This window comes from Oppia nitens, unplaced genomic scaffold, assembly GCF_028296485.1.
Source record: "Oppia nitens isolate AA-2021 unplaced genomic scaffold, nextdenovo-longstitch-racon4-pilon3 scaffold30_pilon_pilon_pilon, whole genome shotgun sequence".
In the NCBI taxonomy this organism is placed as follows: Eukaryota; Metazoa; Arthropoda; class Arachnida; order Sarcoptiformes; family Oppiidae; genus Oppia; species Oppia nitens.
In genome coordinates this window covers 613219-631524 of record NW_026533211.1, presented here as the reverse complement: position 1 = coordinate 631524, position 18306 = coordinate 613219, and the positions used below count along the sequence as shown (strand labels likewise).

The 18306-nt window shown below is 19.2% G+C and overlaps 1 protein-coding gene across 1 annotated transcript in view; it reads right to left on the bottom strand.

The window, feature by feature from the left end:
- LOC128956496 (uncharacterized) overlaps positions 1–18306 on the bottom strand; it is a 221968-nt gene that overhangs the window by 11830 nt on the left and 191832 nt on the right. The window contains exons 6-7 of the mRNA XM_054302214.1: positions 2757–2867; positions 898–1044 (exon numbers count right to left, since the gene is read on the bottom strand). Coding sequence (XP_054158189.1) covers positions 898–1044; positions 2757–2867 — 258 coding nt within the window. The remainder of the gene's footprint in view (positions 1–897; positions 1045–2756; positions 2868–18306) is intronic.

Genomic DNA, 18306 nt, shown 5'->3' with positions numbered 1-18306 from the left:
AACAATATACACTGTAGTAGTAATTGATTACTAGTTTTTCTATTGTTGATAATAACAACTAATTTTTAAAAAAAAAAATTATCATCACATTTGATATATCATATCATATCTATAATATACATGTATGTGTGATAATTGTTAATAAATATCAAGGTAACTAAAATGTTATTTTATTGTATTGTTAATATATATATATAAATTGTATATTTAAATACAGTCTAAATAAATAAATAAAATGAAAAATTTTAAATAAATTGTTTTATTTTATGGTAAGCATGCAATAAAAATTTATTATAATTATTGTATTAATAAAAATTTTTCTATCACTATATATTACAAATATAGTGTATTAAAATTTTTCTTAATAATAATAATAATACTATACTATACTATTAATACCATTGTATTAATTAGATTTAGTCCTAAATATTAACTGTGAAAATATCAATACAGTATACTAACTTTAAAAACTACCCTGATGAATATATATATATATATATACTATTATTTACTTACTTTGTATATACCGTTTAATTAGTTTAATAATAATAATAATAATAAAACTAAATATAATAATTAACAAATAAAATGTGTTTAATTAAATTAACAAATATTTTTCACAATAATTAACACTAATGTTATAGTAAATCTAAAAATTTCTATCTATTTATTTAATTATTATTATTATTATTATTAGTTAATTTAAAGACAATTATATCCACAAACAAAACAAAAAATCATATATATATATAATATTATATATATATATATATATATATATACTAAAATATAATATGACTATTAATTTTAATATTTATTTTTTTATTGAAAAAAACAATTTTTAATTTATTATTATATATATTATTATTATTATTATATATATAACTATAGACTTACCGGTGATAATGGATCAGTTTCGTGTAGTCTTAGATTATCACTGGGAAATAGCTCCTGGATCCTATCCAGGTCACTACCATTACCAACACCACTTTCCCCACAACCTCCCGGTGCTAGACGGCTGCTATCTGTGCGCTGCTTCATCATCTATAATAATAATAATAATATATATATATTAAACAAATAAATTAAATATTTAAATATATTTATTATTATATTAATTTATCATAATTATTATTATTAGGTTATTTAGTTATTATTGGTTACTTAAAAAAAAAATTAAAAAAAATAGTAATAGTAATAAATTAGATTTAAATATCTACTAAATGTAGTAATAATTTTTTTTAGTAGTAGTAATTATTAGTAGATTTTTTTTTAAAAAAAAAATTTAAGTAATTTTTTTGTAGTATTTATTTTATTATTAGTTTTTTTTGTCGGTATATTACTTAATAATAAACAGGAAAAGTTTTTTTGTTGTTGACAAATATATATACAGTATATATATATATATATATATATATACTGTATGTATAATAAACATAAATAAAGATAATATAAAATATATAATAAATATATATATATATATTTAGTTATTAGAGATTACTTGTGACAACAACTATACACAAAAAAAATGTATTTAATTTGTGTATAGAAATCAATGATATATTTTTTGACGACAACAACAACAAGTATTACTTGAATAATAAAAAAATTATTATTATTATTATTTTTATCTCATAATTAATAGTTTTGTTTATTATTAAATATTTTTATGGCTAACAAACAAACAAATCTTTAAAAAAATATATATATATAGTTATGACCACAAAATTATAATATATATATATATATACACTGTATGTATATATATATATATCCTAAATATCCCAACAAAAAACAGTATCATTAATAACATTTGTTAAGTATTTTTTTTTTGGGAGAGATATTGTCACTGAAAAAAATGAAAAATTAAATGCATTTTTTTTGTTGGTGACTATATATTTCACTAATAATATAAATTATGTCTAATGTAGTGATGAAATTAACTGATATACAGTATATACTACAGTATATATATATATGCAATGATTTTATTTGTTTTTTTTTGTAGACACTATATTAGGTATTGAGATTGAAATGTGAAAAAAAACTTTTTTTTTAAATAAATAGATAACTATTTTTTTGGTATTTTTTTTGCTTAACTATTTCGCATCAATATCTCATTAATTATTACTACTAATACTAACTATTAGAGTATAGGTATAGATAACAAACCAACCAACAAAAAAACTGGTTATTAGACTAAAATATATATATATATATATATATTATTTTTTTTTCGTTTATAATACACAGGTATTTGGCGTGAAATGTTTGAAAATTTTTTGGTTAAATATCTGTATATATATATATAGTATATATAAATCTTATAGTAAATTGGAAAATAAATTAAAATAAATGTCTAATAAAATGTTGTGTTATTTTTTTTTGAGAAAATAAAAATTGAAATCTAAATGAGAAAAAAAACAACATTTATTACAAATAAAAAAATCTCAATTTTGATTTTGATTTTTATAGAGACATTAGTACAGTATTAGTAGTTAAATAAAAAATATATCATTGAATTCAATGATTTTGAAAACATTTCCCATATGTAGTATATTATATATATACATATTTTTACCTACCAGTCCACTACTACTACTACTACTACTACTACTACATGTAATAGTAGGTAGAGTTAGAATAGTTAGGATAGGGATTAGGAAAGTTCAGTATACAGTATATATGGCTTATATATCTATGGGATGTATAGATAGATAGATAGAAACTATATATATGTATATAAATAGACATACCGTTTGAGATTTTAGGGCTGCACTACATATATCAGTGTAATCCGGATGATCTCTACTGGTTTTATTGGCCAGTCGTTGAAGATATTTGTCATACTGTGCTATACGATCCAACTATAATAGCATACATGTGCGCCAAATATCATATATATAAAATAATAATGAAAATAATAACAAAAAAATAATTAATTATAATTTATGAAAAAATTAATAGTAATATATATATATATATATATATACAGTATATAATAATGCAATAATAATTTATAAATAATTTTATTATAAATTTTTATTTTATATGATATTATAATATCAATATCAAACAATAGATATTATATTTATGTTATGTTAACTACAATATATATATATATATATATATATATTTAAAAACATTTAACTAATAATATAATATTCAATATACCAGTATATTGTATATATAAATATGATATTTTAAATTACTTTTTTATATATTAAAAACTAAATTTTTGTATATATATATATTATATTACAGGATTTATTTTCACATATAATAATATTTAAAAAAAAACATTATTTAAATTATTGTTTTAAATTTGTAATTTATAATTAAACTGGAAAATTTAAAGTCAACTATAAATACCGTTTATAACCACAAAATATATGATATAAAAACTTTTTTTTTGTTACTAGTTTACTGTATAAACTAAATGTAATAATAATAATAGTAATAATATAATAAAAATAATAATAAAAAACTATACTATCATTTATTTATTAATTTTATTGTTAATGAGATAGCAATTGTTATCATTTATTAGTTAGTATTATATATATATTTTTAAAAATAATATATAAGTTTTAACTGTTTTATATTATCCATAATAATAATAATAATAATCACAATTAACTACTGATTGTTGTATAAAATATTAACGTAATTTTGAAATTAATATATATATATATATCGATAAAATCAGTTTCAATATTACTAATAATAATAACTTAATACAATTGTAATCAACAAACAAACAAACATCAAATAAATATCATTATATAAATAGTATAAAAAAATATCTATTTATTTATTTACACAAATAAATAGTTATTTATTAAATTAAAAACAATTTTAACCCGTTTTGTTGATGATTTCATTTAAACTTTACAAATAACTTAATTAATTAGTTAATTAAAAATAAATATTTATGTACTAAATATATATATATATATTTCACATTTTTTTATCAGTTATATATATATAATACATACAAATATAATATAAATATATAAAGTTTCACTAATAATAAAATACAAATTAATACAAATAATAATAACTCTTTTTAAAAAAAAAATATTTATATAAAAAATAAACTTTTATTTTTAAATGTCAAATCATATGTGACATCTCTATTGCAATTTGTTTTATTTATTTAATTTTTTTGTTGTGTGTATAGTATATCACATTTATATATCTAAATACTGTATAAAATATATAAATATATATATATATTTTAAATTTTAAAATTTTTAAAAAGATTTATTTAGTTTTGATAGTTTTTTATGATAACTCTCACACTCACTGTTTTTTAAATAAAAAAATTTTAGTTAATTTTTTTTAAAATTTTTTATTTGCTAATTATAATTAATGCCGGATCACAATCACATAGAAACTTATAGTACTGTAAATGATATACAAAATAAATAAATAAATAAAATATAATAATTTTTTGTTTGTTTCCAACTATATTATCGTATTTGTGATAAAAAATTTTTTTTAATAAATATATAACTTTATACTGTATTTATTATTATTATTATTATTATTACATATTGTGTGTGTGTGTGTGTAGTAGATATGTAATAATATCAAACAAAAAAATAAACAAAAATAAGTTACAATAAAAAATAAATAAATAAATACTGTTTACATAATCTAAAAATTATTAATCATTATTATTATTATTATTATTATTATTATTATTATACTTTTATTTTGCTCTAAATAACTTTATATAGCTATCTATTACTTACTTTATATGTACAGTATTACTAAATCATAGATAAAATATATTTAATATATTTGTAATATTTTATACAAAATAATATTTATAATAATACTATAACTTATAAGGATATGTTAAAAAATTTATTTTTAATTTAATTCAATTTACTATTAATAAAGTTATCTATATTTTTGAAAATTAAATCTAAAATCTGATTATTTTTTAAAATTAATTATATAATAATAATAATTAATTAAAAACTTTTATTAAACTATGTTTTAAAAATAAATAAATATTATTATTATTATTATATATTTATATAAGTTATACATAAATGTTATAATAATAATATTGAAAATTATTAAATATTTATTTATTAGACTAATATATAAACTAATAATAATAAAAACACTTGAAATTTGCTACAAAAAAATAAAATAATATAATATGTCAATCAAAAAAAAATTATATCTATTATATTAATACTAATACTAATAAAATTAATTATAATCCTTAAAATAATCAATAGAAATAATAATTGCAACTAGATAATTTTTATTTCTATTTTTTTAATATCCGGATCAAATTTATCAAAATTAATTATATTTGATAGTTAGAAATAGATAAATAAAAAGTGTAATAAAAATTCCAATATATATATATATATATTTGTATATAATATATAATATATATATATAAATCTTAGTTAATAGCAATTATGGTTTAATTATATATATATATATATATATAAAGTAAACAAACAAAAAATTAAATCAATTGCTATTTCCTTAAATGGGTAAAAACAACTATTGCAAAGTTTATTAACATTGTATATACAGTAATATATATATATATATACTATATTAGTAATATATATACTGTATATAATATATATATATAATATCTAACTATATCTAATGAATTAACCAATAATAATAATAATATCAAATTATATATATATATATATAAGTTTGTTATTTATTAAGGAAAACAACTTAAAAAAGCAAAAATTTTTGGCTAATTTTTTGTTGTCACTCATAAACTTACTTTTAGTTTATTTAATTTAAAATCAACGAAATATATTATATAAAAAAAACAATTTCAATAAATATATATGTCTCTCTCTCTCTCTCTCTCTCTCTCTCTCTCTCTCTCTTTCAGGATTTATCTCAAATGGCTATAAATTAAAAAAAAAAAGTTTCCAAAAAAATACTTTATATATATATATACATAAAAAAATTTTTGGTTGAGTTTGTAATCAAATTATTTGACCCAAAGTTCATCTCTTTAAAAGAGATCATAATTTACTCTCTTATATATATATATATATATATAATGTGTTTTATATGTAGTTTTTTGTGTGCAGTTAATGATCTCTCTCTCTAAATATAAAATAATTTTTTTTCAAAAATAAAAGAGAAAAAAGATTTTTGAGGCTAAAAGTGATAAAATTAAATAAAAAATATTTTTGTATATGTGTTTCATAGTAATTAAATATATAGTAATTATAATAAATATCATATATAGATATACAGTATATATATATATTTAAAAAAAAATAACTAGAGCTGAGTTTGAATTACAAATTTATTTTATTAGTATTTATTTAATTTCACAAATTTTTAAGTAAAAACTGATATTTTCACTGAAAAAAAAACAAAAATAAATTTCATAGTAAAGCAAAACTACATATATATAATAAATATTTGCAAATAAATACATACAGAAAATAATAAACTATTTTTTTAACCACAAAAAAAATGAGAGCAAACTTTTTTTATATATATTTTATTTCAAACATATAGATAGTGTAAGTGTTAAGTAAACTAAATGGTTTATATATATGATATTATATAGTAATATAAGTATATATATATACAGTATATCCCTAATCATGATCGCTTAGTTAGCAAAAAATAAATAAGCTAACTAAGCTATATCCATGTCCCCCCTCTATATCTATATCCTCATATATATTACAAATTTATCACTTTATATATATATATATATATATATATATATATAAATACTAAACTAAAGTTATAAAGTTTGTAATACAAATATTTTTAAAAAATAAAAACAAAAACAACAAATAAATAATATATAAATTTAAATATAATATAATTAAACACACTTTCAAATAATAAAAAAATAATTCAGTAAATGTTTGTTAAATTGATTATTAATAATATTGTAAATATATATATATATACAGTATATGTGTGTTAAAAGAGACATCAATTATATATATATAAGTATTTAAATTAATTATTGTGTGTTTTTTTGTGCGATAATAAACTGAAAACATTGCAAATAAAAAACACAATAACAGCCAAAAAAAATGCTTACAAAATGTAAATAAATAAAAATATATAATTTTTTTGTTGTTGCAAACTATTTGTATGATATGACACAAAATACTAGTAATATGTATGTTATATATACTGTATATTAGCTATTAAAACATTAAAACAATTTTTTGTGTTTTGTTTTGTGTTTTAATTATACATATAATTAATCATTAATAATAGTGTCATTTTTAATTATATATATAACACCAAATTTATTATTATTATTATTATTATGCAATAAGTAATTTGGCATAACTTTTTTGTGTGTATGTATTATATAATACAAAATATTATTATTATTATTATTATCAGTGAAATGTTGCCAACAAAATAAAAACTAAAATAATTTTGTTGTAAAACTAGAGTATTAAACCTTTAGTTTTTTTTTATTTAAAAGAAAACTTATTAATAAAATTAAAAAAAAATTAATTTAATTATTACACTAAATGAATAATAATAATAACTATTAATAACAAAAACTAATACTAATAAAGATTTTATTTTTTTTAATTATATATTTTTAAATAGAAAAAAATATATTATTATTAGATATTACTGTATATACAGTATATCTAATAAAAAAAAAACTATTAACATAATTATTATGAAATAATATTTACATTTTTAATGATAATTTTTATTAATATAAGTCTATATTTAGTAATTTAATAATTTTTATTTTATTAGTTAATCATGTTTGAGTAATTAAATTTAATAATAAATAAAAAATAAAATCTTAATTTTTATTTGCATTTATTTTAAATACATATAAACGATGCTTAAAATTATTATTTAATTTTTTTGAAAGTAATAAAAAGTTTATAAATAGGAGTTTAAATACTAAAAAAAAATTATATAAGTATTTTGAAAAAATAAATAAATTAATAGTTATAATAATAATAATAATTTATTAAATATATGAGTGGGCACCTCCACTTTCTACTTATATACACTATAGTATGACTATAGTAAGGGTCGACACCCCTATGGATGTCTGAGCCAAATATAGATAATAATAATAATAAAAAAACTCATAATAAATATTAAGTTACCCACAAAAAAATATACAGTGATATACAGTAAACTTTTTTTTTTGTTGTTGACTGATATACATGTATATACTGTATGTATGTATATATTGTATATATATATATTGTATATATATATTGTATGGTCTACTCAAAGCACATAGATATAAAAACACTTAAAAAATTTTTTTTGAAAACTATTTATATATATATTGATATATTCTGAGTAAACCCTAATCTTCTATATATAGAGAGGACTGTCCTTTCATAGTATATATATATATATATACTGTATATATAGTATAGTCTATAGTATAGACATGTATATAATAGAGTAAGGACTGGTAGAGAGTGAGACATCAATTGACCGATCAGTTCATCAGTCAATCCCAGTGCTAGTGAATGCCAAGTAATACAAGTGGTCAGTCACGGGGTTAGTGAGAGAGAAAGAGAGAGAGAGAAAGAGAGAGAGAGAGAGAGAGAGAGAGAGAGAGAGAGAGAGAGAGAGAGATTGAACTGTATTTTTAAAAGTAACGTTGAACTCAATAGCCTTTTTTATACAGTAATTTGATGGTAAGCCCTATCCCTCCCGTCTATGACTGGGTATAGACTGACTGTCAGTATGTGTCAACTACCTAACTGAGCGGCCGATATACTACTTGAACTTTATTATATTATCAATATAACAATGTGTAGTACCCTGGTACTATTATTATACAGTATATACTCTATAAATACAGTATATATACTGTATTAAACCCATTGCTAATCTCATTTACATTATGTTTTGTTACAGGCACTGGTAGTCTATTTATAGATGCACACTGTATGTGTTGTATCCTATTGGGGGTTGTACTAGATTTTTTTTTTGTGTGTGTGTGTGTGTTTGCACCGGTATATGACATTTGATGAACCCCCTCGCCCCCATTACCCCACCACTATACATGACACATGGGTTATGGTTTGGTTAGGTTATACAGTTATATACAGGTTAGACACATATACCAAAAAAAAAATTTTTTTTTGTTATTATAGCCACAAGTGTTGTTGTTTAGTTATACTGTATTTGTTATGTAGAAAATAAAATTAGGACCTAAGGGTTGGTTAGTTGGTTGAAAACTCTAGTATCTTGAAATATATAGGAACTGTATCTCAATCTGTACTAAATACATACTGTCCACATATATATATATATAACATGTGTTACAGTTGAACTGTGCAATAGCAGCAACAATAACAGGGAAATTAGCAACCTTATTTAGCTGGCAAAAAAACAACATTATAACATACCAGTGCACACACACACATACCAAACCATTATCTACATGCGCTTAACCAGCAATTGCCTAATTGGCGGGTCTTTTATTTTTTAAGATAGAGAGAGAAATCGTTGTTTTTTTAGAGATACCAACAAATAAACAAAACATACATAAGCTATATATATAATAATTGGCAAACCATTTGTAACCCTAAACCCCAACACACCATTAAAAACATACCAGTGTTTTTCGGGAGAGAGACAGTGGTGTGTTTTTTTTGGTGGGTGCTCTCAATACTAAAAAAAATGTGTTGAAAAGTATAGTATGTTTTTTTTGGTGCATAATTTAAAATGAAATTAAAAACAGAGATTCAGCAGAAAAAAACATATACAGTGTTTCAAAAAAATACTAATTGTTTTTTTGGTGAGTTTTAATGAGTGAGAGAGAGAGAGAGAGAGAGAGTACAGTCATAGGCAATGGGGTATAACTTTATTGTAGAGTCAAATACAGTAATAATAATAATAATAATGAAAAATAGGGCTAAAGGACCGGTTAGTTGTATTTTAAGAGAGAGAGAGAGAGAGAGAGAGAGAGAGAGAGAGAGAGAGAGAGAGAGAGAGAGAGAGAGAGAGAGAGAGAGAGAGAGAGAGAGAGAGAGAGAGACTAGAAAGTTGAATGTATAATATCAGCAAAATATATATATATATATAATTTTTCCACAAAAAAAAACTTATGTTTTTTTTGTTGTTGTGTATGTGTATTGACTTTCAATGTTGAATATAATGTATACTATTGTATAGTTTAAAAATGATAATATAGACAGTAATAATATTAATATATTAATATATATATATATATATACAGTATAACCGCTAGCTATGAATTGTATGAAAAAAAATTATTATTATTATTTTAATCTCAATTTTTTAAAAAAAATAAATAAACTTTTGATTTTAATATTTTTTTGTTGTTGAATTTTACTAATATCTAATACAGTATATAAATTTACTATACTTTTAGTATTAATAGTAGAGTATTGTATAGTTAGAGAGCTCACACCTAATAATCAGCAGCCGGTGCTCTCATTGATGATTAGATTTTATTTAAAAAAAAAATTTTATTTTTTAATACATTTGGTATTTGTAAGTCACTAATATCTTATTATTATTTGTATACATATATACTGTATATATATAATTGTCTGTATAATTATTTGACATAATTATAGACAACAACAAAATAAAAGATAGACCTAATTGGGGGATAGGGTGGGGTAGGTTGGGTTGGTTTGGTTGGCAAAACCTGTATCTCTAATATTAATATTAATACTAATACTAATAATCAGTTTAGTTGGGTATGTCCCATATATATAATAAATAAATAAAAAAATTTATTAATATTGATTGTATATTACTATCGATATTGTATAACTAAATTACAGTATTTATATACACTATATATCATATATATTGCTATTAATTTGTTATTAAATAGTTTGCATAATTAATTTGTTAAATCATTGTTATAATGCAAATAAGGATATACTACACCACACGTAAAATATCTATTTTATTATTATTATTATTATTATTTTGCACATGTATGTGAGAGAGAGGATAGTTGGATAGTTTTTATGTGTAGTTTCACAAACATATATCACTCAAACACACACACAAACACACACACACACACACACACACACACACACACATACATACACACATACACACATACATACAGTATATCTATACAAAAGTAAATAATTATTATAAAAATAATAATAATATATATTTTTTTTGAATACATTGTTAGAAACTGTGTTAACAACAAATATATCAAATCATAAAAAAATCAAGTTTTTTGTTTGTTTTGTTTATATATATAATTTATATAATAAAATGATGACAATAGTAAAAATATATATTTATTTTATTTTTTTTGTTTATTCATATATTTATATTATAAATACATACAGTTTATTATATACAGTATATAAATAATATCTATTATAATAATAAAGACAATATTAGGTATTAATTTTCGTTATTTAAACAAACAAACAAAAAAATATTATCACACATTAGGCAATGAAATATAAATTTTTTATTATCTAAAAAAAACTTTTTATTATTTTGTTAGATAATAATAAAGTAATAATATTTTATATTTGACAACTATCTGGAAAATTTAGATGTAATTAATTAAAATTATCATCAAATATATATATATATATATATATATACTGTGTATATATATGGGATATAATATAATGAGATAAATGACATTAAAAAATAAATCTATATATTATTTTAATAATAATATAAAATAAAATGATAATTCATTGTCACATAAACATGTGTGCATACATACCCACCCCCTCCCCCACCCCATCAAACACACACATATATCTATAAATTATACATAATATATATATATATATATATATATATACAGTATATACTAATCTAATAAAAAATTTACAACAAAAAAAATATATACAAATTTATTTTATATCAATAAATACAAAACCAATGCGGAAGTCATAACCATATGTGCCAAACAACAACAACAACAGTATAAATATATATACAGTTTAAAAATTAAAATAAAATCAAAAAAACACAAATAATTTTCAAATAAAAATCACATATAAACAGCAATAGCAACATCAACAACAAAAATTGTGTAATAAATTTTTTTTTATTGAAAAATTTTATTTTTGTTGTTGTGTTGTAACAAAATTTTTGGCACAAAAATTGGCACCCGAGAGAAATCGGATATTTATATATATATATATATATATTCATAGATACTGAATATATATATATATATACGGTATATATATATATTCATAGATACTGAATATATATATATATATATATATATATATATATATATATATATATATATTTGAAACTAATATATTATATTATAGTTTGGATATCAATACACACACACACACACATATGTTTGCCATTTATTTTCTTATCTTATATTTTATTTTATTTTTAAAAAACTACTATAACTACTGGTGTTTATGTGTGTGTGTAATATATATATATATATATAGTTATCATATAATGCCTATTATATACATGTATTTCAATGGTGTGTGTGTGTGTGTGTGTGTGTGTAATATTGTATTATCAAATGATATATTGTAAAACCAAACAACAGTAAATCAATTGATAAACTACTAGTGTCTCACTCACTCAATCACTCACACACTATGAGATAAATATTTATTTATTGGTATTTTTTAAATATAAGGAATTGTATATATATAGTATGTCTATGAGCACCGGTATCTATGATTAAATTACTATATATATACATGTCTACTATTACTACAACTATTGTATAGTAGCACTGGTAGTATATAAAAAAACTTATTATATCCATTGATTGACCACAAAAAAAATCATTGATAATTAATAATAATAATAATAATAATTTTTTCAAATGAGTTAACACACAGAATCTTATTGTATTTTTGTATTATATATTTTAGTATTTAAAACAACAAAACAAAATAAATATATAAAAGTTTTAAAAACTTTTATTATTATTATTATTATAAATTCAAGACACGATATGATCCCAAACGCGCGCACACACCTAACTACAAATACCTCCTCCCTGTGCTTCAAATATTTTTTTTTAAAAGCATATATTGTTGTTGTTGTTGGTATACCGATGCTGTACAATATGTATGTATGTATGGACAGGCAATCGGCGGCACCGGGAGCTGCCATTGAGATATTAACAATCGGCATATCATAATAAGGCGTTTACTACACATATTTATATACAGTTTTTTTTATATATATACATATATAGACATACTGTGTGTGTGTGTGTGTGTGTGTGTGTGTGTGTGTGTGTGTGTGTGTGTCTGAGACAATAAAACATATCATTTATCTTATATATACAGTATATATATAGTATAGTCCTGTAGTTTACCGTAAATTATAATATAATTTTTTTTTGGTTGATATTTTAGTGTTGAAAAATTTTTACAACAAATTTTTAGTTTAGTTTAATATATCTTTTTTTTGTAAAAATAAAATATATTCAATAATACAAATAAATTTTGATTTTACAGAGATTTGCATTTAACGGAAAAATGTTTTGAATTTTTTATATATATATATATATATTATATTCAATATTTAAATAAAAAAAAAATATAAACTTTTATATTAATATTTTTACATTTTTTTTGCAGTAAAAAAATATATAATAAGATATTATTCTTTGATAATAATAATGATAATTATAATTATAAATAATAACATATAGTTAAATGATTAATGAAATTTCTATATATATTATATATATATATAATTACTTCACTAAATAATAATAATATTATGTGTGTGTGTGTGTAACCCATCTATAGATTAATAATAATTTTATTTTTTTTATCATCCAATTTGACTAAATTTTTTATATATAATATGTAATTAATCAGTGAAAGAGAGAGAGAGAGAGAGAGAGAGAGAGAGAGAGAGAGAGAGAGAGAGAGAGAGAGAGAGAGAGAGAGAGTCCCACTGTTTTAATAATTATCAAAAAAATAAAATAAAATATTTATCAAAAAAAAAATAAATAATTTGAGACAAACTTAAAATTTATAATAATATTTTTGTTGTTTGATAACAAAAAAAACTTTACAATAATATAATATTAAATTATTTTTTTTTTGTTTATAATACATTAATTATTAAAAACTAATAATTTTATGGTACTTATAATATAACTTTAAATTATTATTATTATTATTTGGGCGTATTTTTTAAAGTCTCTCTCTCTCTCTCTAAAAATTTTCAAATATACAAAATTGGTATTTATATGGTGTGTATTATAATCTATACAATATATATATATATATATATAACAATTATTTTAAGCAACAAGTGTTTGTATCTCATATATATATATATAAAGTTATATAAAGTATATATATATATATATATATATATATATATAGTTGAAAAAAACTATTGCATGAAATTTAGTAATTTTGAAAATCAAGTAATTATTTTTATGCAGTTTTGTTATATACAATATATTCAATGTTTTTTGCTATTACTTTCTCTCTCTCTCTCTCTCTCTCTCTCTCTCTCTCTCTCTCTTTCAGTCAGTCAGTCTCTATTAGCTCAACAAAAATGAGACATTAATGTTATGTTTTTTTCTCATATAATTTTGTATTATTTTCTTTTAGACTTAAGTGAGAGAGAGAGAGAGAGAAAGAGAGAGAGACATGTTATAGCATATACATGAGAGTATGACATATATAGAAAAAATAATATATAATATCATAATATACGCGCAAAAAATAAATATACTTTTGAAGTTGTATAGTATTTACAGTATATTATAATATGAGTTATACTTTTTTTTAAGGGGCACATACAGTATACACACGTTATATTATATATATATATATATACGGTATAACCAAACAAATAAAAATAATATAATATCCATGAAAATGATATAGTCTTTTGTGTTGTAAATTATACATAAATACATACACAGTGTCTGTATATATATATAGTATATACACCTATGGTGTGTGTGTGATTGTGTGTGTATGTATGTGTCTATGTATGTATGTGTCTATGTATGTATGTGTCTATGTATTAAGGACTGGTAGGGCCCAGTAATCATATAGTTTTTTATTTTTGAGTTGAAATTGAGTTTTTTAAAAAATAAAATTGAATTTTTCTATTTGGTCCTAGGTTATATATATATATATATATAATATAATATATTTAGCAAAAAATAAATTATATAAAATATTATAGTAATAATAATAATAATCATCGTAATCGTAAAATAGTTGTCATTTAACTTTTAGGTGTGTGTGTGTCTGCCCTACCCTTCCCAACAAACAACACACACAGTGTATATAAATATATATAAATTTTATTAATAATAAATAAAAAATGTTTTATTATTATTATGATATTTTTGACAAACATATTGCAAAAAAAATCAAATATATTAATAAAAATAATAATAAACTTATCAAATATATATATACAGTATATAATGTATTTTTAAATTAAATATTAAATAGTAATAATAATAATAAATAAAAATTCAATTTATGCATAAAGAAAACAAAGTTTAAAAATTTTTTTTTTGTTGAAAAAATAAGTTTAAAAAAAGTTTTATTATATAAACAATTTAAAATAAAATTTTTATTTATTAATAACTGATAATTATTATTATTTATAATATTTGAGAGTTAAACATTTTGAACCAATAAACTTATTCATGCATTTAAATTGCATATATAAATAATTATGTGATTATAATAATAATAATGATAATAATTGTTTTGTTTAAATTAAAAAATTATTGTATTATTATTAATATATAAAATAATTTCAATTGAAAGTTTTCTATGTGTGTGTAAATGTTTTTTTTTTAAATAAATAATAATAATAATAATAATTTTGTTGTTAGACACGATTGTACTATTAACATACATGTATTATATTATCAAAAATAAAAATTTAATATATATATATTAGTAGATAAATAAAATTATTAAAAAAAATAATAATTATTTTTTTTTGTTAAAAAAAAATATTTAATAACAAAACGCTAACTAAAAAACTTTTGATTTTAAAATATTTTGAGTTTTTTTTGTGTTTTGTGTTTATGTAAGCAATAATTATAATAACAAAATATTTTTTAAAAAATGTTTTAATAGTTGTCTTATTTTCATTAAGAGAGATTTATTTTTAAAAATTAAAATATTTTATAGTTATTAAAATTATAATATAATAATTATTAAAATAGTTTTTTTTATATAAAAAAAAGTATACTATCATAATATATGTGATAAAAATGTAATCAATTTAATTATTATTATTTATTTTATTTTTTGATTTAATTTTTTTTCAAACTAAAAATAATACTAAAACAGTAATTAAATTTTAATTTTATTTATTTTATTTGCTATTATATATGAATGATGCGAAAAAATAATAATTATTATTATTAATAATAAATTTTTTAATAATCCTAAAAATAGCTTAATTTTTGTTGTTTTTATCTGATAATCAATAATATACTGTATATATATATATAAATAACGATTCAATAATAAATTTTATTGTTATTATTATAGTAATTAAAAAGTCAAAGTTTTATATTTAATTTTTTATTTTAATTATAAATAACTCGACTCATTTAATTAATAAATTATTAATTTATAAACAATAATAATAATTATTACAAATAAGTTATTGAAAACAAAAAACAACTATTTTTTATAATAGATTATAACAAAAATTATTTTAATTGTTATTTTATTATTATTTTAATTAATAGTTAATTCATCAAAAAAATACATTAATTATATGACAATTTATATTATAAGGATATATATAATATATATATATATATAGTAAACTACAAGTATCTCTCAATTTTTCAATGATAACAATATATATATATACAGTAAACTTAAAAAATACAATAAAATAAAAGTGAAACCAAATAATTCAAATTCAATGGCATCTACTGTACAATAATATGTATTGTATTTTAGTTATATATATATACAGTATATACTATATATATATATATATATATTCAATTTCAACTAGTTTGCAATATAAACTAGTATACAATTGTAATAACAAAAATAAAATAAAAACTATTGTATACTGGATCACTTTTTTGTTGTTGTTGGTTACATTTTATTACTGTATTATAACATTGTTATCTCAACTAAGCTAACTAAACCCCCTGAGGGGCCCCCAAACTATATATATATATAAAACACTACACACTTAACAACTGGGGCTCCAATTTTACTTTTAAAAACAAAAATTGTAACAATACATTATGTGCCCCTGGGTTAAGTGGGGGGGGGGGAAGGGGAGGGTAGGGAACATTTAACTAGCAATAGCAGCCAACAACAACACAATATATATATATATATAAAATAAATGGCTAGTCCAATATAATGTTATATATATATATATATATACAATATAATATATGTACTAGTTTATATATATTTTAAAAAATATATTGAGCTAATTGCAAAGCGGCTCTCTCTCTCTAACTAACTTTGGGGACTCTCAACGGGGCGCGAACCCGGGGGCCCCTAACACACACACACACTCACACAAACAGTGAGACCAATAACACCAATACTGTCCACACATGTACTTTCAGTGGGTATCAGTGCTATCACTACTTTAGTAGTATATACTGTATATATACTGTATATTTACTGACCACTTGTGTATAGTATATCTAATAATTACTGTACTGTATGTGTGTTTAGATGTGGTGTTAAAACAAAACAGAAAATAAATAACATAATTATAGAAATTATAGAAAAAGTCACCCTGCTCAATATATATAATATTATGATAATAATGATAATACAGACACTAAATGTTTGTTAGGTTATTATTATTATTATTAGAGAGTAGGCATAAAAATATTATATATATATAACCGATAGATACAAAAACAAAACTTTAAAATAAATTAAACTGTTATTACAATTATTAGTAATATAATTATAATTTTGTTTTGTTTTTTGTATGAAATTTACTACAGTATATATATATATATATATATATATATATATATATATATATATATATATAATGTTGAAAATATACAATAGATATTGAATGTTTAAAATTTATTATTAATAATATTATTATTTAATAAACTATATATTTTAAACTAAATTTTATTTAACAAAACAAAATTTAAAAATGATTAACAATTTTTTTGTTTTGTTTGTTATTACTTAACTATTTGTAGTTTTTTAAATTTTATTTTCAATAATAAACTAATATATATATAACTACTTCTACTACTAAATAATATTCAAAAAACTACTTTTTTTGCTAACATTTTCAATGAAATACAAATAAAATAAATTTTAC